Raw genomic sequence first — 25,232 nt, 5'->3', positions numbered from 1 at the left:
GAAATAAAGAGAGATATAGCTTTCTTAAATATTCAAAATCTGATGTCTCCCAAAACGAAGCACATCCCCATCATTTAAAAAGTGAAGTTGCCTTATATATATACACATATACACACATATATCTAATCTTTGCACATGCTGAGTAGTTCTCAAATCCACTGAGTTCCACAGTGCAGCAGTTGATTTTGAATTTAACAGTGCTTCAAAAACTACAGTAATATTCAATGCACTTTTTACTAAGGAGAGCAAAAAACAAATGCATGTTCATGTTGTTCTTGCCAGTTCAGCATTTCTGCAGCACATCCGTTTGTCTCTTGCAACACAGTTCCACCAGCATCAGTCTTCAGAATCATCCTCAGAAGCTGTTGGAACAACACAGTATAATCAGAAGCCTTCATAAAGGTCTGTTAAATTTAGAACTAGAGCACTTTTAGTTTGAAATGAGTAGTGGAAATAAAGGTGATTTCATAATATAAATAGCTGACTGTAATACCGGCCCCAAACCTTGTATAATTTCATAGCTTAATTTTTAAACGCATCTCACATCTGAAAAAACGTAGCATTTTTAAATCTAAATTCCACATTACAAACTGCAGTGTCCTCCTGCTGTTCCTCCTCAAAATAAAAGGAAGAAAATATGATTATGCCAGAGATTCAACTTTTATATAAAGTTCACAGTGGCTAATTCCAACTGTAGTAAGAGGAGAGAGAGTATGTTCAAGCTATGACAGCTGCACTCAACATACGGGAAGAAATTACTCCCACAGTTAAACTATCTTTACACTAAAATACCTAGAAAAGTTCATTAGTCTAAGCAAACAGAAATTTCTGACGTTTACGTTTATATATTTATACACATATGTTTTGTGTGTATATATATATATATCTATCTGTTGCTTAACACAATTAAGTGAGTCCTACTTGGAAGCAGCTCCTATCTCCACCCCCATTCTTTCAGTCTAAGTAAGATAAAGTCCCCATATGCATAGGATTCTGCTACTGAAACGTGAATTAAAGCACAAACGCATGCTTGTCAGCTGTGACAAAAACAAAGTACAAACATCTACAATAGGTTTGTAAAGTTAGCTTGTGCCTAACAGGAATTAATATGTCCTCCTAAGCAAGCTCTGCAGTCTTGAAATTATTTAAATCACGTAATTTGTTCTCTCTCTGAACATAAAGAGGGAAGCAACGTTTTTCTCATCACTTCTCCAGCCTCCCAAAAACATTTCTGAGAAGAGAAACATAACTCAAATGGTGTCAATAATAAATTTCAAATCAGTATTCCTCACCTGCAAGTTAAAGTCTAGGTCAAATACAGATTAAATTGCTGTGTGGAATGCCACTTACTAAGATTAATTTCTACTATAATAAGAATACACATAACTTAAGAATAAATCCTGAATTCCAATCCTTCTCTGTTATAGAAAGTATTACTTACATAGTGCTCTGAACGCAGAAATTATCCTCTGCTTCTTGAACTAAACAATCCCCCCCCCAGCATTCCTTATATCATACTCCAAACATGTCCTATTCACTGAAAGCTCAATGCATATACAAAATTTGCATGTTGACAGACAAACAGACACTAGAAAAAAGATAAACCGATTACCTTTCCACTGCCTATTCACAATGCCCAGAAATAATACTCAGATTCAGGCTACATTTACCACAGGTCAGCACACATTTTTCTCACTTCATCGCACTGAAGAACGACTAGGTGAAAAGTAGGCTAGTCCTCTACCTTAGTTGAGAACTGTTAAATTCATTCCAGAAGTGGACAGTGCTGATCAAAGTATATGTACCTCCAAAAAGCGGGGAAAACGAGGTAAACAAAAAGGGCAAGAAAAGTATGGTAATTTAAGCACAGTCAAATTTAGCCTGAAATGCTTCTTTTCTACCAGAACTCATGAAAAGGCTACAGCCTAAAGGTCACCACCATTTCCGTAATTAGGTACTACTAGAATAAACTCGCAAAGAATCTTGGTATCAGTGGCAGGAAACACTTGCATAGTCTTGCATAGTCATGATGCTATTGGGAAATCCATCATGGAGAATTAAAATCAGCTCTCACCCAGAATAATTCTACTGATACTGGAAAAAGCACTGGGTAAAGTCAATTTTTCAGTAATTAAGTTTGGTAGTATGAATCATCTTGGCAAAGGAGGATTGTACTCATTTAACTTTGAGTAGATCTAATGGGGGGGGAAGGAGGAGGAGAGGGGAAGCACCTACTTTCAATATCTTCCATATGTGCCTGAAGAGTTCTTGCAAGGTTAATAAACTAGAAACAAGGCAGAGAGAAAGTAGTTTAAAAGTTGCAAAGTTTATGTGCAGTAATTTGCAACACGTTAGCAAAGAAGTTTTCTTCACCTTTTCTTCACTTTTTATATCCCAAAGCTTCATTCCAGGTGTTGGTTATCCTAACCCACTTGCTCAACTTACAAAATCAATACAAAATTTAATATAAAGTCCCACATATTAGACCTCAAATTGCTACTGCACAGTTTTTTCAGCTTCCACACTATGTCAAATGCTTCTGTTAGCAGTTAGTGCCTCCCCATCTTCATGTCCTACAGTCTGTAAAACACATCTATTTTGAGAGTTGCACACATGTAAGAAATTGGCAGTTTTGTGAAAACCGTTCCTACAAATTCCAATGCACAAAACCGTAACCCACAAGGACTTCATTAGTTGAATCCACTTCATTTATTTCACTATTTACATGGCAAAACAGAGCCCTCTGGCTGAACGAGGCTATTGGAAAAAAAGCATAAATCCACTGAAGATTATATCCGTAAATATAAAGTTTAAAATCAGGGTAACTATTAGGCAATAGTGGCAGCTAAATGTTAGAAGAACAGTGACAACCTACATCACTGTTTAAATGATAGGACAGATGCTGACACAGCAAATAAAAAGGAAACAAGAATAACCTAAGAGGTTTCCATAGCCCAGTTGTGGTTTCAGTATCAAACGCATAAGAGTGATCTTTACTGGTTTAAAATGTAGCATCACACAACTATGTAATGCTGCGCCTGATCAGAAACATTAAGAACATCTTACTTCTGCAATATCCTCAAGGTAATAAACTGTACTGGATGCTGGCTACAGTTAGATTGTGTCTTTTGGAAAATCAGAGTCATAAAATGGTTTGGGTTGGAAGGGACCTTAAAACCATTTAATTCCAACCCCATGCCGTGGGCAGGGACACCTCCCACCAGACCAGGCTGCCCAAAGCCCCATTAAACAGCTCGAGGGATGGAGCATCCACAGCTTCTCCGGGCAACCTGTTCCAGTGCCTCACCACCCTCAGAGTAAAGAATTTCTTCCTAATGGACATTTCATTTGTGAACCACAGAAAATAAGCTATATAACTGGGCATGTACAGAAAGGGGACCACTGTTCTAATACAGTAAAAGATTTGAGCACAGCCCTGCTTCTACTCCAAAGGCCTACTACCTGCTATGCAAATATTCAAACAAGCTTTAGACAAGCTTTATATCGCCAATTCTTTTTAAGCAATTTCTAAAGAATATACCTTTCAGGGGATCAGTTGTCGAAGAGCACAGAGATTCACTATCCAGTATCAAATTAACATGTAGAATACAGATTTTTGAAAGAGTCACTATGCAGAAATGATTTTGTATGATGATCTCTTACTGGTCCAAGGTGCACTTACTGCACTTCTAAGTCAAGGCGTTTAAGTGACAAGAATCCAGTCAAACCCAATTATTAAAAGTTTTGACTAATGCCAGAAAATCATACTATAGCTCAGCAGTTTCAAGTACTTATTTAAGGCTCAATCCAGCAGACGGACAATGCAAGGTCCAGACCTCTGTAATGCAGACTGGCATAATGAGAAAGGTTTGTCAAGTCAGATGGTCCAATGTTCTAAACTGAACGTTGTATACAGAGGAATATAAACCCTCCAGTTTTGGATAAATACCCAGCAATTACGGTAAGATACACGCAAAGCAATCAGTTACTGATAACCTTGACAAAATTAATTCTGCAACACAGTAACTGAAATAACGTAGTACCCTTCAGTTTCAAATCAAACATAGTGTTACTACATTAGACAAATCTAGACCATTTTACATCAAAATCTCTTAATTAACAGTAGTACTTCTTGGGTATCTAGCTCCTAAGTCATTCAAGACAACAATATAGTTCTAAGTTCACTGTATGAGCAATTCCTGACATAAAATTAATTCATACTTACTCTGACACGTGTGCTGGCCTCACTTGCAGTTCCTAGCATATCAGAAAAGCGCTGTTCACATAAGTGTAACAACACTACAAGGTAGAGACCAGAGCTGATAAATTCATAGTCTGCCTTAAAGGAGATCAAAAGAAACATTCAGAATGTTAGCAGTACATTTACGTGCGATTCAAGAGGCAGAACAAGAATTAGATTTTATTGGAAGCACTACATATTTGATCTCTAGTTGTTCCAAGGAAACTAGGGAAATGTAATAGCAAAAAACAAATTAATTACTAAAATGCTATTATACCTGTAGTTCCTCCCACTCACCACAGATCTAACCTGTTATCCTTGAAGATGGATTTTATTTGTGGAACTCTTTCTATTTAAGTCAGTATGACTAGTTCACAGGTAAGAATCTAAGGAGCAGAGAATTGTACCATTTGAAAAAAACAAAACACTTTGCTGGCTTCTTTTCAGTGTTCCCAATACTTTACAGAAAGAAAAAGTGTTGTCCGTGGGTGTTAATAAATATTTCAAGAAATTATTTTCACTGCAATAAAGGAAAATTTTCGAAATGCTACTACTGCTGAATTGATTATTTAGAGTTAATTCTTTAGAAAAAAGCTTTAAAGGCCTTACTTCTATTGAAGTACAGTGACAGTAACCAACACTCTGTAGTGCTAAAATGTAAGATGACAGCACTCTTATGGACTGTTCACGATGTGGCCCAGGTGAAAGGAGCTAGAGTACCAGAGTAAGTTAGCTTACTCTAAACAGTAAGAAAATCAGAGGCTGATGTTTCGCCAAGTTCACACATTTCAAAGTTGGAGTTATTTTTCTGTATTTTCTTTTAACTTCTCAGGTAGGCAAATTTCATTAGTCTTCCTACATTCACAGAAGTCAACCCAGAGAACACGGAAAACCCCCTGAATAGTTCAATATATCAATGCCAGCTTTCTAATACGTATTCATTGTAAAATACTACACAATCCAGTGGTTATAAGATGATGCATTTTATATAAAGACAGTAATATCAATGGACCTTTAATTATTATTTTTTTTGATTTAGAAAAGCACTTGAAGGAGCAGCAAGAAGCTCTGCTATAAAAGAAGTTGGTTTTTACACTTTAATTAAAGGAATAAAGTAATCGTTTTAATGGTATGTTTAAAACAATTGTTTAAAATGTTCTCAAACAAACAAACAAAAAAGCCAAAAGGAAAGACACATCATGATTTAATAAATGTGAATGCAGGATTTCCACTGCACCTATGCGTCAAAGACACTAGACTGCAAAGACAGACGAAAGACCTGCAGATCTGCACTTAAGGATAAGAGATATAGTACCTTTACTGGAGGCTTAGCAATAGGAAAAAGAAGGAGGATAGAATTTGAATACTGAGGAGATATATCTGTTCCATGGTTTTGTTACTTTACGTGCACATCAGTCCTCCTGAAAAGGGGAAACATTTTCCTTCTCTAAAGAGGAGTGCCCTCCCAGCACAAAATCAACACTTACCAAACCAAGCAAAATATACTAACTTGTTCATTTGCATGTGCCCTATAGAGTTCATGAATATCAAAGTCTTCCAGATTCAGATGTAACTTCTCCTTACACAGTTCACAAGTAGTTACTGCTTCCAAAGAAGAACCTGGTTGGGAAGTGCAGGGGGAAGGTAAGAAATCAGTGTCAAGTTGCAACAATCTAAAATACAGGACACAATTATATAAGCATTAGAGACTGTAACTATTTCTTGGTTTTATTTCCCAAAGCAAGGTTAGATGAAAAGATGGTCTCTGGTATAAATGTAGTGACCATCTACAACCATCAGAATTTAAATGCTACAGAATGTTTATTCTCTATCAGGCTGCATGTATTTTGCTTCATGTTCAGTCTGGACGCCGTACTTCTTGAAAGCCTGGCATAAAATCATTGCTGTTTGGGCTGTTTGAATTCTACACTGTAATCTGGTTATACACAAAAGTAAAACACACTAGAATAGTTTAAAGTTATTATTGGAGTAAGATTTTGTCTTGAAGTTCCAGGTCTGAAACTAGTTGTTTCATAAGAAACAAAACAAAAAACCAAGATTATGATGGATTTGTGTCTTAAATTTGTTGATTTCTATCTACAAAGTTGCACACTTCAAATGAAGTTCCCCTACATGCTGAGGCTTTTAATATGTCCTTTCTCTGATGCAGGTCATCTTATGCCGAGTAAACAAACTGCACCTTCCTTTTGTAAAAAGTATTTCATGATCTTCATGTCTCTACCAGGCCATGTATTTTAAGTCTGAAGAATCCTGAACTTAAGTTCATTGAACAATTTATAAGTAATACAAAAACATCTGTACAGCGTGCAGTTTCTGAAGTGTATCTTAAAAAAAAATCTATATTCCTGTTCAACTACCTCGAACAGGAGTTAAGATATGTTAAAAAAATAAAAATAAAAAAGACAATGCATTCAAGAACTGTTGCAACAGAAAAACATTTTTTGATTTTAAAATTCCTGTCGCTCTGCTAAAGTCAGACTGGCTATCAGAGACTTAATAATTAGAACCGCATGCACAGGGAGTTCCTGGGAACACACTTGCCCGAATTGGTAGGGTAGCTCTTAAAAGTATCTTCTCATGCCCCAGACCTCTGCAATGTTATATTCTGTTTAACATCTTAGTAGGCATTACAAAAAGTGTAGTTCTATAAATGACAGATACCGTTCTTGGAAATAACTCACAGGAGAAAATGTGCACACATATGTGCATGCGTACACACATACACACACCAAAAAAGCCTTGAAGTGCCATAATGTTTGTTGGGGTTTTTTTGCTTATTTTTTTAAAAATATATATATATATATATATACACATATATACATATATATATATATATACACACTTTTTTCTCCCCAACTGTTGCTTTTTCAAAAATATGTCTTAATATTATTAAGAGCAATCGTACTGGTAAGTCTCCCACCATACCCAGACATTTACCACAGTCTGTTGTCTCCTTTACCTGAATTAATCTTGGACTGCAGCCATTTTTTCATGCACTCCTGGTGAACATACTGCAGACTTCCAGTGCATTTGCATGGCTCTATTAAAAGGTTGTCAGAACTTGCAGACGACATCTGACAGATTCTACATAAGTCACCCTCTTCATCTTCAGAATCTTCTAAAAGCAGACTGAACAGGAAGGAATATCAACAAAACACTGTGACACGTTTCATGTACGATTTTTTATGACAACAATTTGTCCTCCAGCTGTTCTCAAACCTGCGAGGATTAATACAAGTTTCTCTAAAGACAAAAGTGAGCCTGTAGGTGACAGCTGTGAGTTGTATCCTTCTCTGAAGGAAAGTACCTTTTAACATCAAGGTTGCATAAAACCCTCTCATGCTAAGTCAAGTATATTTAATTATCTCAAAAGAACATACTAATTTACCTCTCTTTAATTTTCTGGAGTCTTTCTGGATCTCTTGAAGGTGGTATTTTAGACTTATCACTTTCTTGTCCTTCAGACTGATTCCAGCCAGAGGGAATAATATCTACAGTTATCATAAGATTGTCAGACAGACTGCTTCCTAATGCTGGAGGCACTGCAAAGCGAAAGAGAGAACCAGGCAGAATTCCAGAACTTCTCCTGCTGTGGGTTGAATCTGGTGGGGAGGCAGTAGCTGTAGGAATACCAGATACTGCAGGTGTTGATGGTCTGCTAACAGAAGCCCTAGGCGGGCTATCTGATGCTTCAAGAGAGGTCTCCTCACCTGACTCTCTTCTTCTGAAGACATGTTGCGATCTAGCAGTTGTATCAGAGGTAGAGATCCTTGCAGACTCATCTCTTCCTTCTCTCCTTCTTCTGGAGAAGAGAGGTGTACATCTGTTCCTCAAAGATGATGACAACCAGGATCCTGTGCTCCTGCTTTCAGAGTCTGGTCTGTAGCTTTCCCCGTCTGAATCAGAGTTAGGATTCTGTGAAATTCCTGATAAACCCCATCTTCGTCTAAGAAAACTAAATCCCTGAGAAGCTTCAGATGTCTGAAGTCCTGGCGTTTCTGGAGTTGCAGCTCCATTAGCACTAGACATGGCAGAAGCTTGAACTCTTGGGACAACAGATGACTCTTCAGAACCTAATGACCTTGTATGCAATGAATCCTGGCTAGATCTTCGAGAGAAAAATGTAGATGACATACTAGATGCTAAACGAGACAGCAGCTGTCTGGTTGTGCGCCTCCCTTCGCTGTCAGCAGCAGCCTCATTTAACGACCTCTGAGAAGACAAAACCCTTTCAGAACCACTTGAGGAAGGAATTTCTTCTCTAATGGCAGTATGAGAGAATGCTGGCTGCATGCTCCTCTGGGGAGATTCCATTTCATTTCTCCTTTGTCTTGAAGAATAGCTCGATCTTGAAGAGCTGATGTTAGAGTCTCTGTTGAAAAAAGATGGCTGACGATCAGAAGGCAACTGTTGGTTCATGGATGCATTCAGCCTCAAAGCGCTTAACGAATTCTCTTTTGGTCTTGCTCCCTCTGCGTACGAAGAGGCAGGCCTATCCTGAAGATCTGTTGCAGGAAAGCAGAGGAAAACTATAACAAGATGTGCTCTAATTCTTACATACCAGATGGATAACTCTTAAATGTCAATGCAAAAGTTCAGGATTTTGTGATCCTTTCACAAAATTGTTTCAAATTTGGCAGGTAAACTCCAGAGCAATATTAAGTTTAAACTTACTTCTCATAATTCTGATGTTAAACTGAAACCAAGCCCATTTTCAGTCTGATAACTGTCTGGAATCTAACCCCCCCCTAAAATCTTCAGTCTATCAAGGTATGACTCACTGTCTTATACCAATATGAAAACAGTGAACACTAACCATCTGTTAGAAGTTATATAAGAACACTTACATTGAAAAAAAAAGTCCATATACAGTACTATTTAATAACTTAATGGTCCATTCTGCCTGTATACTGAGAAAGACAGGTTAATTAACATTAATAAACATCAGCAATGTAGCAGACACCAAATCATCTGAAAAAAAAATGCATAGGAAACATCAAGTATATTCTCCATCTATTACAAGCTACTCTCTGCAGAAGAACATCAGGAACTGCAGTCAAAAACACTGCTTAAAGGTAGCATAAAATTAATGACTTTGGATAACAGAAATTGAACTAAAATTTAGATACTAGAAGTATCTAAATTAAATGTACATCTTAGAATCACAGTATTCTACCTCTAGCAAGTCAAACCTTGCCAGTCAGAAGATTTTAGGGGGGGGGTTATTATATTTCTTTTAAAAAAGAACTGAAACATAAAAATAGTAACCTAAGAATACTGCAACTGCACTAGTTTGGCTAAAATGAGTTAATTAAAAATGTTTTTATAAATACATGAGCAACAAAACTTCAGAGGACTAAGGAAAGTCTCAATCCCTTAGTGGATGCGAGGGAAAACAGTGATGAGAGATGAGGCTGAGCTCAAGTACTTAATGCCTTCTTTGCCTCGGTCTTTAGTAAGACTAATTTTTCTCGGGGTACCCAGCCTAAGCTGGAAGACACACAGAACAGAATGAAGCCATTATAAACCAACAGGAAATTGTTAGCGATCTACTACACCTCTTGAACTCACACAGATTTATTGGGCCACAAAGGATTCACCCAAAGGTATGAAGGTACAATCTCCTTCTACGGAGAGATGACACACTTAGCAGACAAAGGAAAGGCTGTGATACTGTTTACTTGGACTTTTACCAAAGCACTTGATACTGTCTCCCACTAACTCTCAGGGCATGGATGTACTGTTCACTGGGTAAAAATCTGGAAGGATGTCCAGACACAAAGGGTCATTGTGAATGAAATTAAATCTGGTTGGATGTCAGTCATAAGCTGTGTTACCCAGGGCTCAGTATTAGGGCCAGTTTTGCTTAATAATTTTATCAACCATCTGGATGAGGGGATCAACTGCACCCTCGGTTAAGTTTGCAGATGACACTAAGCCGGGCAGGAGCATTCATCTGTTTGAGGGCAGGAAGACTCTGTAGACTGATCTGGATAGGCTGGATCAATAGGCTGCATCCCATTGTATCGCACTCAACAAGAGTAAATGCCAATTGCCCTGCTTAGGTTGTCACAACAACCCCATGCAGCCATATGTATACATATACATACGTACATACATATATATATATGTACAGATGTGTGTGTGTGTGTGTGTATGTATATATATAGGCTTGATAGAGAGTGGTTAGACAGTTGCCCTTCAGAAAAGGACCTGGGGATGCTGGTTGACAGCCGGCTGCAAATGAGCCAATATTGCACCCATTCTGGCCTGCATCAGAAATGCTGTGGCCAGCAGGACTAGGGAAGTGACTGTCCCTCTGTACTCAACAGTGGTGAGCCTACACCTTGAGTACCATGGTCAGTTTTGAGCCCCTCACTGCAAGAAAGATGTTGAGTTGCTGCAACATGTTTAGAAAATAGCAACAAAGCTAATGAAGAGACTAGAAAACAAGACCTATGAGGAGTGGCTGACGGAACTGGGGCAGTTTAGTCTGTAGAAAACGAGACTGAGGGAAGACCTCATTGTTCTCTCCAACTACATGAAAGGAGGTTGTAAGCAAGGTGGGTGTCAGTCTCTGCTCTCAGACAAGAAGTGATAGGACCGTCAGGAAGCAGCCTCAACGTGCAACAGGAGGTTTTTAATAAGATATCAGGAAGTATTTCTTCATGGAAACTGTGATTAGGCATTGGAACAGGCTGCCCAGTGATGTGGTGGAGTCATCCTCCCTGGAGGTATTTAAGACATGTGGATGTAGCATTTAGGAACATGGTTTAGTGTTGGATAGAGTAGCATTAGGTGATGGTTAGACTTGATAATCTTACGGGTCTTTTCCAACTTAAATGATTCTACAATTCTATCAACTAGCTACTGCGTCTCTCAAAGAAATACAACAACTTCAGTTGCAGATTCAGCTATGCAAGCAGCTTAAGCAGGATCAAATTACTAATAATCAGCCCGTATTAATAATCATAGCTGCTCTCTCAATTACCTTAATCACATATAGCCAGTTAGATAACTATTACCACACAGCTGTCCCCTCCACTGCTTTTATAAGTATGTTTATTTACATTATGGTTTCTTATAACCATAATTTTTGTCATTACTACGTATATACCTCAACGCAGAATTCTACTGTAGCTCAAGTCTAGGTGACATTAAGTGAAGCAGCTGAGAAGGATAGTCTTCTTTCTCGCAGAATAGCTAGACTTGGCTGGAAAGTGGACAGCAGATGCACACTAACCTCATAGGAAGGAAAATCACTTTTAATTTCCTTTAACATTCTAAATACTTAACAGGCATTGGTAGATTAAGGTAGGAGGTAGAAGTTTTCTTCAGTTATTCTGAGATTGAAACAGAATCATCTAGGTTCGAAGAGACCTCCAAAACCACCTCTTCCAACTTCTGACCTAACACTAACAAGTCCTCCACTAAACCATATCACTAAGCTCTACATCTGAACATCTTTTAAGCACCTCCAGGGATGGTGACTCAACCACTTCCCTGGGCAGCCCACTGCAATGCCTAACAACCCTTTCGGTAAACAAGTTCTTCCTAACCTTTCATGCGTTTTTTTTTTTTTTTTTTTTTTTTTACAGGTTCTGCACTGCAATCATATTATTTTGTTATTGAAGGTGAGGTTTATGCATCTGGCATATCCTAAGGAAGGAACCATCTACATAGATGCTAAGCATTTGCTATATGGTTTTGATGACAAAGCAGAGAACACAGTCAGGAGTTACTTTTATAGCGCTTTACAGGGGCACTACAGCTAGAAAGGCAGCACAGACAATACAAAGCAAGCCTACCCACCCATCCTTTTCTCCCATTAGGCTCTACCAGGTACACTCCCCATTTTCCACTCATTTAAAGTCATGTAGAGTAGGACAACATCAAAACATGCTCTTCTGGCAAGGCAAAACTGCAGGATGAGATCTGAAACTGGTTTTTAATTTTTTCTACTCGTCTTCCATATATGTAAAAAGGATTGTTGTTGTTTTAACTTCTGCATATAAAATACCACTACTGCATCTGCAAAAAGGGTATCGATGAAGACCAATGACTAGCTACCCCCTCAGACCACAACAATCCAAAGAGAGAGAAAATGTAAGTAACAATGCAGAAATTCATACTAGTCCTAGTAGATACCATTGAACAGATCTTTCACTTTCTATAGTATATGTATTTATTCACTTGTGTTGTCTATGATCTAGCAGTTCTCCCTAATAAACACTCAAAAAACACAACGGAAAGAGATATGGGTGAGTGCCTTGGTGGAAATTCTTTGAGTCAAATAACTTTAATTTATTTCCGTGTGGCTAAATCAAAAGAAATCTTAAAATACACAAGGAGAAAGGAGGCTTAATGAATATTCACACTGTTACCGTGGCAAACGCTGATACCATTTTCTTATGACTGATTGCATCTGTATAAGCTAGACCGTTCATTTATCTTTTGGTGGTTTTAGTGAACATGTGAAGAGCGGCCAAACAGATTTAAAAGAATACCTTTAAATTAAATCGATCTTTTGCCTTGGTGTTTTGCAGAAAACATGAAAAGCACATGGGAAGAAACTAACAGGCATGCAGCCTACGTGTTTACAAGCTATCATTTTTACAATACATACATGTTGAAGATGAGAAGTCATTGCTTCTGTAACTGTGATCCACCAGATCAGTAATGGACATATCTGTTCTTCTTTCTAACTCTCTTCGCTCTCTCACCAGCTCAGTTCCCAGAGAACCGAGCATCACAGATGAAGATCTAGGAATCCTACTATACCTCCAAGAGGCATCTAGGAAAAGAAAATATGCCATGTTTTTATAATACTTTTAAAATCCATTAAAGCTGGTACTTCGGCATGCATTCTGGTTATATTGTATTAAGGGGGAGTTTAGCAATACCACTAAGCTGATCAAGTGGCCAGTTACCAACAAAAACCTAAGAATACAGCACCACTCCGCTGCTGATGGCAACTCACTTAACCATGTTGGTTCTGAAAGCTAACCCAGGAAAAAAAGCAGTAATACTTTTGTGAAGAGTCGGACCCTGTAACAGTCATACAGGACAGGAGAAGGGAAGTAGGGTCTTGTCTTCCAGTGACAGCTAATTACTAGGTAGCTTCACGTTAGGCAAAACAGCAACTTGAGGTTTAATAAATGCTGCCATTCTTATGAAACTTCTTCAGCATTCCTAAGATTGACTTTCCAAAAAGACATCTGAAGCTTAAGAGCGTTTTAAACACAACTCTTTAGAACAGTGACAAATACTGTTCTTGCTCATATTACAGAGACAGAAGGGAAAAGCTCAATTTGAAGAGATCTTGTTTTTCAATAATAGCTCCAACACCTAAATCAGGAACTATACATGCTTAAGCTGTGAACAGAACTCGTTCCAAAAAAAAAAAAAATTCCTTCAATGGCTCTGAAAAATCCACCATGAATTTATTATACTGTTAACTTCTAAATCCATATTTAGGCATTCATTGGTCAACAGGGTGATGACCAATCCAGAAGTGGACAGACATGTCCCAGATCATAACAATAATGTTAATAATATGGCTGCCATTAACACAAGAGTAAGAAAGTATCTACAGTACAGGGTTTTAAGTAAGAACGTCTTAAGTTTTATTTGGATAGCCATGTGATTCTATAACAACACACAAGGTCTATACACACAAGGTAATCTGAATGGCTCTAAGGGTCTGTTTCAAAACATTCTAGAAATGCTTTCAGTAGAAGCTTGTCATTATTTCCTGGCCTTTAGACCATTGTTAGTATATTGCTTAAATTACAGTTATCCAAGTATTTGCTTAAATTACATCTAACCAAATATCACCGTTATTTACAGCTTTAATGAGAATCTCAGTTTTTCCTGGAAGAGTTCCTCATGTAGAATGTTAATTTTTGCCTGGCTTGTAGAAATAGTTTAGGAAAGAAAGTTATTTTTCAGTAGGGCCTGACCCCCTACCAACAACATTCTAACCAGCTATGGCACTATGCTTCTTGAAATGCAGAGCTAAGTACATAAAGATTTTCTTTCTGCTGTCTGACACATGTAGGTTTACTAACACAATTAGTCTCCTGAAATCATACGTAACAAGTGCACTCATTCTTTCCTAGAAATCTTAACCACTTCAGATCTATTTGAAACATGAAGTCCAACTTCACTGCAAATGGAATAGGTACAGCTAATGTTGAAGTTCCATGAGTACTAATGAGTTTTCGCACACAGTAACAGCATTCTCACTATTTCATATACTACTGTCAATGTGAAATTGCTCTTCTATTGACCATGAAGTTTCTAATATTGAAGAATAACAGAAACATAGTATTTCAAAGCAAGTTGTTTCCAACTCAGTAAGACCTGATCTTACTCTCAGACAACTCTCATGTAGCTCAGGTCTAGTAATCAGCCTCTCACCTGAAAAGGCAGTCAAGCCATTATTTCTCACAGAAGAGGTAGACGTACAGGACAGCTTAGGTCTCTTTGAATCACTATCTCGCTGCTGGCTATGCAGTCTTGAATATGCTCCCTGAGTTCTCTCAGTCTCACCATAACACCCAGATGTAAAATGAGAGGAGGAAGATGTAGACTGAAATAACACAAAAAAAATATATAATTATCGATACAGTATTTCAGGTGTACCTTCCACAGCCTACAATACTGAAAAATAGCATACATAACATAAACCCCACAAGACCAGCAAAGAATAACTTTAAGACGCAAAGTCTTTTTTTATTTAAAAATATTATAGAATTTATGCTTGTGCTCTTGACAGCATTATCAGGTTTATTCAAGGCAGTTCCACATCTAAAGCTGGTTTCTACTACAATCTGCACCTTTTCTTTTTTAGATGGATGACATTTAAAGAGCAGAAAGATAATCCTGACTCTTAAGATATCATAAAAATGCCCAAACATAGGTTTATAGATCATAAAACAAAGATAATTTTGTATTTCAGAAATGGCTGTAACTGATTACCTTTATTATTTAGTAGTTTAACAAACCCTGCTCATCTTTTAACAACCTAAAATATACTTAGCTAGGAGGTAGCTCTAGTTTCTATTAAGGTGTTTAGACCAGATGTTATTTTGATTACATTAATCACAGAATCGTAGGGGTTGGAAGGGACCTCATGAGATCATCGGGTCCAACGCCCCTGCCAAAGCAGGTTCCCTAGAGCTGGTTGCCCAGGTAGGCATCCAGATGGGCCTTGAGTATCTCCAGAGAAGGAGACTCCACAACTTCCCCAGGCAGCCTGTTCCAGTGCTCCGTCACCCTCACTGTGAAGAAGTTCTTTCGCTTGTTGGTGCGCAACTTTGTGATCCATTTTGTGACCACTGCCCCTGGTCCTGTCCCCACAAACCACTGAAAAGAGGTTGGCCAAATCCCTCTGTCTCTCACACTTAAGGTATTTATAAACATTAATAAGATCCTCTCTCCGTCTTCTTTTCTCAAGGCTGAGCAGACACAAGTCTCTAGGCCTTTCCTCATAGGGGAGATGCTCCAGGCCCCGTATCATCTTTGTGGCCCTCCACTGGGCTCTTTCCAAGAGATCCCTGTCTTTTTTGTACCGGCAAAGTACAAGCTTTTTTATTAAGCTTAAGCTCAACTGAAATAGTTTAAAAAGTAAAAAACAATTTTTGCAGTATATAGCCTTCCTAGTACTGACGGGAAAAAAAGATAGAAAAAGAAAGGAAAATGTGTTAGCCCATTAAGTTAGTCTGGTTACTCACAGCCAAAAACTTGACTTAGATCCAACTGTTCATTCTTCTATCAGAAAGTATTTGAAACCAAGCTTCTTAATTGGCCAAACAAATTAACTGTTTACTTGTGTTTTATTTTAATGTTTTTTCTGAGCTTATGCCAATGCTTTTCATTTTTTGAAATTAATATCTAATTATTTCTCTTTCCCCATCGTAAAAGACAAGAGGGTCAGACACAGAATCTAACATCACAAACCAAGTATGAAAATAGGTTAATTTTCCCTCAAATTATATGTTTAACATAATTTATCTTTTAATTGCTTGCTATTTGACAAGTGGAAGTTCAAGCCTTCTGCAATGTTCACCCGCATCAGAACATAATTTAAGAGAAAAATTTATCTTAAAAGGAAAAAAAAACCCTCTCACTTCGAAAAGCCAACAGCAGTAGCTTAACTGGATATACGTGGGCCAACTACAACCAGAGGCTCCGACTATATCTATAGCCATTTACTAGGATTACTCCTGTAGGCCACCGTCCCCACAGTTTTCTACACTCCTCACTTTTCTGACCATGCATTCACCTTTTAAGTAACTGTACGAAAACGGACACCTACTTATGGTTCAAGTATCCTTAGGTACCCAAAAGCCCTCTCAGTTTTCAAGTGAACAGAACTTTCAAGTTTGCTATCTACCCCCAAGGGTCTTCATAGTTGTCTGCTTTACCCCTCTTAAAGCGGGAAATCATCAGGCAGTTGGACTAGATCTCAGAATAGTTCAGTTGGAAAGGACTATCAGTTCTATTTTTATTACTTCTAATGCAACTGAAAGCGTTTTATTTTGACTCTGCAGTGCATAAGCAATTCAAAGAAACAAACTACTTTAGAGTTGTTAAGGGACATTCTGTGGTTCAGTTCTATGATTATGGAGGCCACTTAAGGCAAGCTGTTTAGGCCTGAGCCTTGGATCTCAGTCTGGTGAGAGTTTGGCCTCCATTTTCTTCCACAGTATGCTGCAAGCAGCATGTAACTAACTGTTATGTTACCTGTAAGTATATCTAAAGTTAAGTTTTCTAAAACAGATCCTCCAAACTACGAGCTTTGTTCTCAAGTCACAAAGCTGGTACGGTCCAAAAAAACCACCGTGCCCTAGAAAAATCCAGTAAAACAATCTGAGTATAAACAATGTTAATTGTCATTTGTAGGACTACAGCATGTAAAAGACTTCAATCATGCATGCCCTTTTTTCTTTTTGATTGGTTACTTCTTAAGAAATTAATTTGAAGTGAGTGGCTCTACTAGTAGTCAAATTAATATACATTATTATTTTCATCCTCTGAATAATTTCTTAACACTGCCGTCTTATTTTCCCTCCATTTCGACTTGGTAAGATCTTCTTATCTAAAAACATTACAGCGAGGTTCTGCTAGCATTTTTTCAGATTGGCAAGGCTACAGTAAAACCCTCTTTTCTTAAAAAGTCATTACACATTAAAAATTATTACCAGTCTGTTTCTGCTTCCCCAGAATCTTCCAGACCGTGGATGATCAAGTGTCCCTGAGTAGTGAGTTGGAGAGGACGCTGTAAGCTTCCAAGCGGTTTCATGAGTCTCTCTTTCTCCAATTCCCCAGTCTCTACCAGAAGTATTCAATACAGCGGATTCCTGAAGAATAACATGCTTGTCATATACATCTTCTAACTCAAAATGTATATCTGATCTGAATATCGAAAATGCAGGAAAGGGTGGGGTACTAATAAATTGGGAAACGTCCATGAAAACCCTCAAGGTATACCCAATAAGAAATGAGGCAGGTTTACAAGAGAACCGCTGGCAAAAGGAAAGACATTTTTCTATTAATTACCTCCTTTATCTGTCCTCTCATTTGATTGTGGACAATAGGGTTTTTGGGGTGTTACCCCAACTTGCTCCAGAAACAGGACAGAGTTAAGGACCTCAACTTTCAACATTACGAGTTACCATCTTCTTCCATTAAAGCATGCTTGCGTATGTTTTATTTATTTAACTGCTGGGCACTAGTCTCATATAACAAGCTCTCAGGCTATCTTCTATAAATTGGAGTGGAAAAAAGTGATTAAACTCGATACTCTCTGCTGTTATTTTACGTCTGTTTTACCTGGAAAGTATTGTAAAGGTCATTCCTCGGAGTAGAAGCACGTTGCTCAGCACAAAACAGCCAAATGATAATGCACTGCACAGTGTAAATGCTGCAGTTCATGTAATAAATTAAATCAAGTACGTAACCCTCCTGATTCCTTAACAGTGGAAAAATAGTTTGGTAACTTATCTAGCTTCACAGCTTGAGACTAATCTTCTGACCAAAAGCTTTCAGTGTCATCCTGTCTAGACTGGATGGGTCCATAAACCCTATGAAAGAGCAAGACTATTAGATTTTTTTATTTTTTTTTTTATTCAGATGGTTTTACCGAGCAATCGGTCTACAAAAAATGGGTAGGAATACCAAAAAAAAATAGATCAAATCTGTCTGAAGACTACCCTTAGACATTCTTTGTAGCCTACATATTAACAAACACATGCAGGCTAGATATAACAAAGTGTAACATGTGGCTATACATACGTCATGCTAAAGATAATTAGATGCGTTACTTGTGAAACTATTTCTGGTAAAGGCATTATACAACACAACGCCCCAGATCGCTTGTTAGCAGGGACCAAATTCATTACCATTTTATACAATAAATATAAACATTTAGTCATCAAGTTAAAATTCTGCAATTTCAAAGACCAAAACGCACTTACATTTCTAGTCCCAAAATTTTAGGTGGGAACTGCTGACAGGAGCAGAAACAAGATAATCGAACCCAACAGCCCTCTGGTTACTTCTAAATGTCCCAAAATAATTTCTGTATTAGTTTAATCTATACTTACCACAATACTCTTTCAAAGTGAAAGCATCTCCAAAGTATGAATTCTTACTCTTGAGCATACCTTCACCCCGTGAAAAACCAATTTGGTTGGCATGAAACAGCAAAGCTCTCTGCCACAGCCCTATCCATTGCCAGGTGTAGCTGTACTAACACACTGACAGGACAGTATGATGTAAACCTGAAAGTTTTCTTCTTACCTTTTCTCACAGAAAACAAAGTGAGTACTTGCTGCAGAGTAGTACATCCTACTGTCAACTCTTAGAACCGCAACGTATCCCTATACATGCATCACTGTCCACACATGAAGTAAAATGCCCTATTGACATAACATTCCAGTAAAATCCTCACACTCCCTCACCAGAAACACCCATTTACCCAAGTTTAGGACAGCAGTGACTACTGTCAAAACAGATCCGTAGTATCATAAAATCATATCATAGAATCACAGAACAGCTGGGGTTGAAGGGGACCTTACAGATCACATAGTTCGAACCCCCCTTGCCATGGGCAGGGACACTACCCACTAGGTCAGGTTGCTCAGGGCCTTGTCCAACCTGGTCTTGAACACCTCCAGGGATGGGGCATCCACAGCCTCTCTGGGCAACCTGTGCCAGTGCCTCACCGCCCTCTGAGTGAGGAATTTCCTCCTAATCTCCAATCTAAACCTCCCCTCTTTTAGTTTAAAGCAAAAGGGTATCAGGATGCCCTTTTCTCAATCAATCAGCTGATTTTTAAAGGTGGAGCTACAAGCAAAAGTAGGTAAAGATGTCAAACCTAGAACTACTAGTTCACGGGTTCACTAGTTCACTAGATTAGGGGACTGAAGCATTTCTCAGACGAGGACAGGCTGAGAGAGCTGGGCCTGTTTAGCCTGGAAAAGAGAAGACAGAGGGGATCTTATCAACGTATACAAATATCTGAAGGGAGGGTGTCAAGAGGATGGGGCTGGACTCTTCAGTGGTGCCCAGCAAAAGGACAAGGGGCAACAGGCACAAACTGAAACACAGGAAGTTCCAGCTGAATATGACAAAAATGTTTATTTACTGTAGGAGTGACCGAGCATCGGCACAGGTTGCCCAGAGAGGTTGTGGAGTCTCCCTCTTTGGAGATATTCAGAACCCGCCTGGATGCCATCCTGCGCAACGTGCTCTGGGTGATCCTGCTTGGCGGGGGGGTTGGACCCGATGATCTTCAGAGGTGCCTTCCAACCTCAGCCATTCTCGGATTCTGTGAAAACTGTCACTGGCCTGATCATCAAATCATTGCCTTGTATGATTAATTATGTTTTTTGTTCACAAACGCAAGACCTTGGCTGAGACTTATCCTTTCAATTCCCCCCTGGGGGGGAGGGGGGCAGGGACTCTAGGGTTTTTCTCTGTGAGAAACAAACATTAAATGAATGTATGGTTCATAGAAAGAATCAAAACACATTACCTGGTATCCAGAGTCTAATCTCCGTGAAGATTCTCTTGCACTATATGCCCCAGCTAAACTGTTTCCAGTTAATGGTCGGGATCCTATTGGAGTGCCGGAGGCCTGAAGAGAGATCCTCCGAGGAATTCTTGAGGGTTTCGATTCCATTTTTTGTACCCTGTAGAAGGACACGCTTATTACTTTTTCTTTCAAAAGCAGGGACCTACACACAAAACATGCGCAAGTGTTTTCAAGTGTAACGTAAGTATTACTCACACACAGACACATATTTACACAGAGCTTTGGTCTGGTCAGTAAGATGGGGAAATGAATTCTTTCTCAGGTTTCTGTAGCTCTTCCATACACCCCCTCCCATTCACTGTTAGAAAACTATGAACATAGCTGCTGTTGATATTCTTGTTATTATATTACTTATATTCTTACTCTTATACTGTAAGTGGGACTCCCTTAAGAACTCTGCAGCAGTAACGTTAGCACAAAAATGAACCAGGAGTCACAGAAAGAATCCTCTGATTTCTTAAAGTCAGAAGTAACTTTTCTGTTAATGTGCCGCATCTACAACATGGGAAGATCAACTAACTACTTGCAGAAACTACACTCAGGCTTATTCTTCAGGGTCAGAACTGCGAAACTTCACTTTCCTGTTAAACTACTCTACCCGCCTCGAACTAATATTTCACTTCTCCAAGACAACTACCATGAAAATTCATTTATAAAACCACAGTATGTGGTCTCACATATATATACAAATTTATTTTTGAGTAAGTATTTGCTCTGTTGGTATTTCTAGGTATTTTAAAACAAATGCTGGTGCCTTTTCCACATGAGAAGTGATCCTGTCATTCCTGTCCTTTAAAGGCTATTTCAACTTAACATTGCTTAAGAACTCTAGAGAGATAACTGTTTTTCTAATATTCTTCCTCCTCAGGACAGTACAGAAAGAATTACACCACAAAAAACAGCTCTTAAATAAATTTCACAGCATTACAGCATCCACAGTTGTGTGGTGCAGGAAGAGGTGCATGACAGCTAACGGCTCTTAGACGGCTGAGAACTGCATCAGTGCAGGTCATTTGCAGAAGTGGTACAATCTGTTTTATTTCACGACTTTTAATTCTGACCTTGCCTTCTGAGAGTAGCAATGGGAAAAAGATGTATTAGGGGAAAAAAAAAATCAATACAGTACAGTTATTTCCTCATATTCAGCTACGTTCATCCATAACAGTCTCTGAAAAGCTTCTGCAGCAATCCTGACATTCCCAATGCCTGGCTGCAGTTACAAGTTGAGTTCACGTACCCAGGACTACTCAATACTCTCCTGGTAAAAGTTAGTTTGTACAGATGTCCATTGATCTAACTGTTGAACAACTGAAAAATCCTACTACTGATTTCCTCAAAGGAAGGTTTTTTAGCCACTGCTCCGGTACATGTTCAGTCATTAGCTTTACAACAGAGGACACGACATGAAGTAGTCTAAACGCTTAATGTTGCTAGTAGAACTTTTTGTAAAAAAAAAAAAAGAGAGAAAAAAGAAAACATGTAACTTAAAGTATAGCAAACATAACAAGTTTAAGCAAACATTTAAACCAATAGATCTAGGTGGATTCTCAGACGGTACAGAAGAGCTACTTGCTTGTATTAGGGAGAGACATGCCAGTTACTAGATCATATTTCAGACATTAGCAACCCATATGCTTACTTTTGCCAGAGATGATATCTGATCAATTTAGCAAGGTCAATTTAGGAATCTGAACTTCTCATTTGCCTAGCCTTGGATTACGAACCTAAAAAATCATGCAATGGTTAAGCTTCCCAAGTCACATTTAAACCCCTAAGTAAGTACTGGGCAATAGTATATAACTCTCAAACTTGTAAATACAGTTGTATTGATAATAAAGTTCTGAGCAGCATTGCACAGCATAGAAGAGCTCTGTCAATCACATGAATTTAATGAAATTCACTAACAACAAATCTAATAATCTAAACCACACCACATTCTATAGATTATCTGTGTAATAAAACAATCACATTTCTTTGTAACGTCTGTAACATTAAAGAAGACACTAAGATTGTCGTTACTTTAAGCTCTAGAGTTATCTGTCATAACGCGCACTGCAGGTCTAGTACTTGCCTGAAGCTGCACTAGGTGCGAAGAAGCGATCATTCAAGTTGCAAACTCTGAAGCTAAATTAATCCCATGTCATAGTAATATAGACTAGGGTGTGGGTAAGACAAGACAGCTGTAGGTCTTGATGAGATTTGACATCCAAAATAGTGCTTGTCTATATTTTACCTTAACGCAAAGTAAAAGTGGCAGACTCTAAGGGACATGCACGCCAATTAAGGGATCCAACTTTGTACGATGAAGTACTTGGCTAAAAGTGAAGTTCTGGGCCCCTCAGCTCAGGAAGGACAGGGAACTTCTTGGGAGAGTCCCATGCAGAGCCACGAGGATGATTAAGGGAGTGAAGCATCTCCCTTACGGGGGAAGGCTGAGGGAGCTGGGTCTCTTTAGCTTGGAGAAGAAGAGACTGAGGGGTGACCTTATTTGTATTTATAAATACGTAAAGGGCGAGTGTCAGGAAGACGTAGCCAGGCTCTTCTTGGTGACACACAGTGACAGGACAAGGGGCAATGGGTGCAAGCTGGAACACAGGAGGTTCCGCTTAAGTATGACACAAAACTTTTTCACGGTGAGGGTGCCAGAGCACTGGAACAGGCTGCCCAGGGGGGCTGTGGAGTCTCCTTCTCCGGAGACATTCAAAACCCGCCTGGCCGCGTTCCTGTGTGACCTGATCCGGGTGTTCCTCCTCTGGCAGGGGGACTGGACTAGGTGATCTTTCAAGGTTCCTTCTAATCCCTAACGTTCTGTGATTCTGTGATCTCACCATTTAAAAAAATCATTATTTAAGTCACAAGAATACTCGCCTGAAAGGGGAAACATCAGTTTTAGAGGGTATTTCGGCATTAAAATGGTTCCCTTTTACAATATCACAGTACCTTGAGGTGTGTTTTTTTTTGTCTGTTTTTGTTTTGAACGAACGCAATGGCACTCAAATTTAAAACCTCAAGTATTTTGTTTACGTGCAAAGAAATTCACCAAACCCAAACTGATGATTAACATGCTGTCACAAGTTCTATAATGATGAAGTAGTCATTTGAATTTACACAGAAGGCACTGAGACTGAAAAGTGCTTAAACAACTTTTTTAAGGAACAAATAAGAAAAAATAGCTTTAGAACCTGAACTGGTTTAAAAGGCTGTTGTTGCCAGAAAGGAAAACAACACCTTACTCAGATACAACACCTGCCACATCCTTCATTGTGCAACCTCAACTCACTATCTTGACAAACCACATTTCTGGCTTCTCTGTGACGTCCATATTTTGATACTACTCACGCTGCTATCCAACAATTTGTGGAGCGGCTATACAGCAGAGAAATAGGAAATGGAGTAGGGTGTGAGAAACACTCCTCATCAAAGCGTAATATTACATCAGCTCATACAGTGGTATTCAACTCTGCACACAAAACACCACGGAAGAATCTGGACTCCTGTGTTTTCAGGAGCAAGGCACTACACGATGCATCTCGAGACTGGGTAAAAACGCAACTTCTGAAGTCAAACTTTAAATTTCAGTTGTACATGGAAAAGAGATGACCATGTTTTATCTGGGAGGCGGAGCTGAACTGCCTATTTTGCTCTAACACCCTGCCCTTCTTAGGCTGTGATTCCTCCAACTACTAGATCAACTAGATCTAACGTAGCCACAGACATTAACAGATTAAAACCAAAATTGATAGCTCTTCACAGGAAAGCTGAGTAATTTCAAAAGGTAAAAGTAACACCAAACGTTTAAAATTGGGACTTCTCACTTCTTCTCTGGTGGCCTAACCCCCTCTACTGAGAGAAGAGGGAGAAATTTGATGTATTCTGTCTACCAGCAAGGGAGGCCCTTACTAGCTACCACGCCTTCTGCTAACAGCTTAAAGCTTTCTTGTATCCTCGCTCAGAGCGCTGTACACGCCTCGCTCCCAGCCCATAAACGGAGGCTTTCTACCTTTGAACTACGTGGTGATGCTACTAGCTAAAACTTGAACTTTTATGGCTACAGGCTTCTGTATCCTTTGACGCAATACACAACCGCTCGCAGGACTGGACTGTCGCCCAATTCCTGATCGCACGGCCTTCCTCCACCTTTACTCACGAAATATGTCTTATCGACAAGCCAAGCAGACCTCGGGGGCAATTTCCTGCGGCCGCGCGACTCGTTGCTCACAATTTTTTCCCAACCTGCAGCCGCAAGACCGGCAGCACCTCGTCAGCCTCCCGGGATCAAGAAAGACACCTGCCGGAGCCGACCGCCTCCCCGTGCCGCCGCGGCGGGTGCCAGCACCCCCGCCGCGCCCGCCCCGGAGCCGGGGCCCCGCGCAGCGGCACGGCGCCGCCCCGCGGCCGGCGGGGGAAGGCCGGGGGCCTGCGGCCGCGCCCGGCCTGGCCCCGAGGGCGGCGCCGAGCGCTCTACCCCCACCCCGCGAGGCAGGGGCGCCCCCAGGAGACGAGGGGCGCGGGGGCCCCGGGCGAGGCGGCGTAGCTCTCGAAGCGCTCTGCGGGGCCGGGGACGAGGGAGCTGAGGGCCAGCCCCGACACAAAATGGTTCCCTGGCCCCGAGCCGCGGGCTCCGGGCGGCGCGCAGGGCCCGAGCCGAGCCCCCAGAGCACGGCCATCCCCCCCACACACCCCGAGGCCGCGGCCGGCCCGTACTCACTGCCGCGGGCGCGCACACCCAGGGTCACCGGAGGAGCCGGGCCCGCAGGCGGCCGCGCCGAGCCAGCCGCCTCTCCCCGCAGCACAATGGCGACGGCGCCGAGCCCCCACGGCTGTCAGTCACCGCCCGCGCCCCGCCCGCGCCCGGCTCTCGCGAGA

The 25,232-nt window shown here is 40.0% G+C and overlaps 1 protein-coding gene across 7 annotated transcripts; it reads right to left on the bottom strand.

Moving 5' to 3' along the window:
- Positions 1-68: 68 nt before the first annotated feature.
- On the bottom strand, positions 69-25,232 carry MARCHF7 (membrane associated ring-CH-type finger 7). 7 transcript variants are annotated; one of them, XM_066999817.1, is made up of 11 exons: positions 25,075-25,232; positions 20,307-20,463; positions 17,470-17,628; positions 14,684-14,855; positions 12,888-13,055; positions 7,972-8,790; positions 7,650-7,803; positions 7,221-7,390; positions 5,751-5,860; positions 4,226-4,339; positions 69-362 (listed from the first exon to the last, which is right to left on the bottom strand). In XM_066999817.1, the coding sequence occupies exons 2-11, from the start codon at positions 20,451-20,453 to the stop codon at positions 237-239; spliced, it is 2,139 nt and encodes a 712-aa protein (XP_066855918.1). In that variant the 5' UTR covers positions 20,454-20,463; positions 25,075-25,232; the 3' UTR covers positions 69-236. The 7 variants fall into 7 exon arrangements, with proteins under 7 accessions (XP_066855918.1, XP_066855915.1, XP_066855920.1 ...); XM_066999815.1 differs by adding an exon at positions 2,236-2,284 and having other exon boundaries at positions 71-362; positions 7,650-8,790; XM_066999816.1 differs by adding an exon at positions 2,236-2,284 and having other exon boundaries at positions 71-362; positions 7,650-8,766.

This window comes from Anser cygnoides, chromosome 6 (assembly GCF_040182565.1).
Source record: "Anser cygnoides isolate HZ-2024a breed goose chromosome 6, Taihu_goose_T2T_genome, whole genome shotgun sequence".
Taxonomy (NCBI): Eukaryota; Metazoa; Chordata; class Aves; order Anseriformes; family Anatidae; genus Anser; species Anser cygnoides.
The sequence above is the reverse complement of the archived record's forward strand: the minus strand, read 5'-3'. Positions and strand labels throughout refer to the sequence as shown.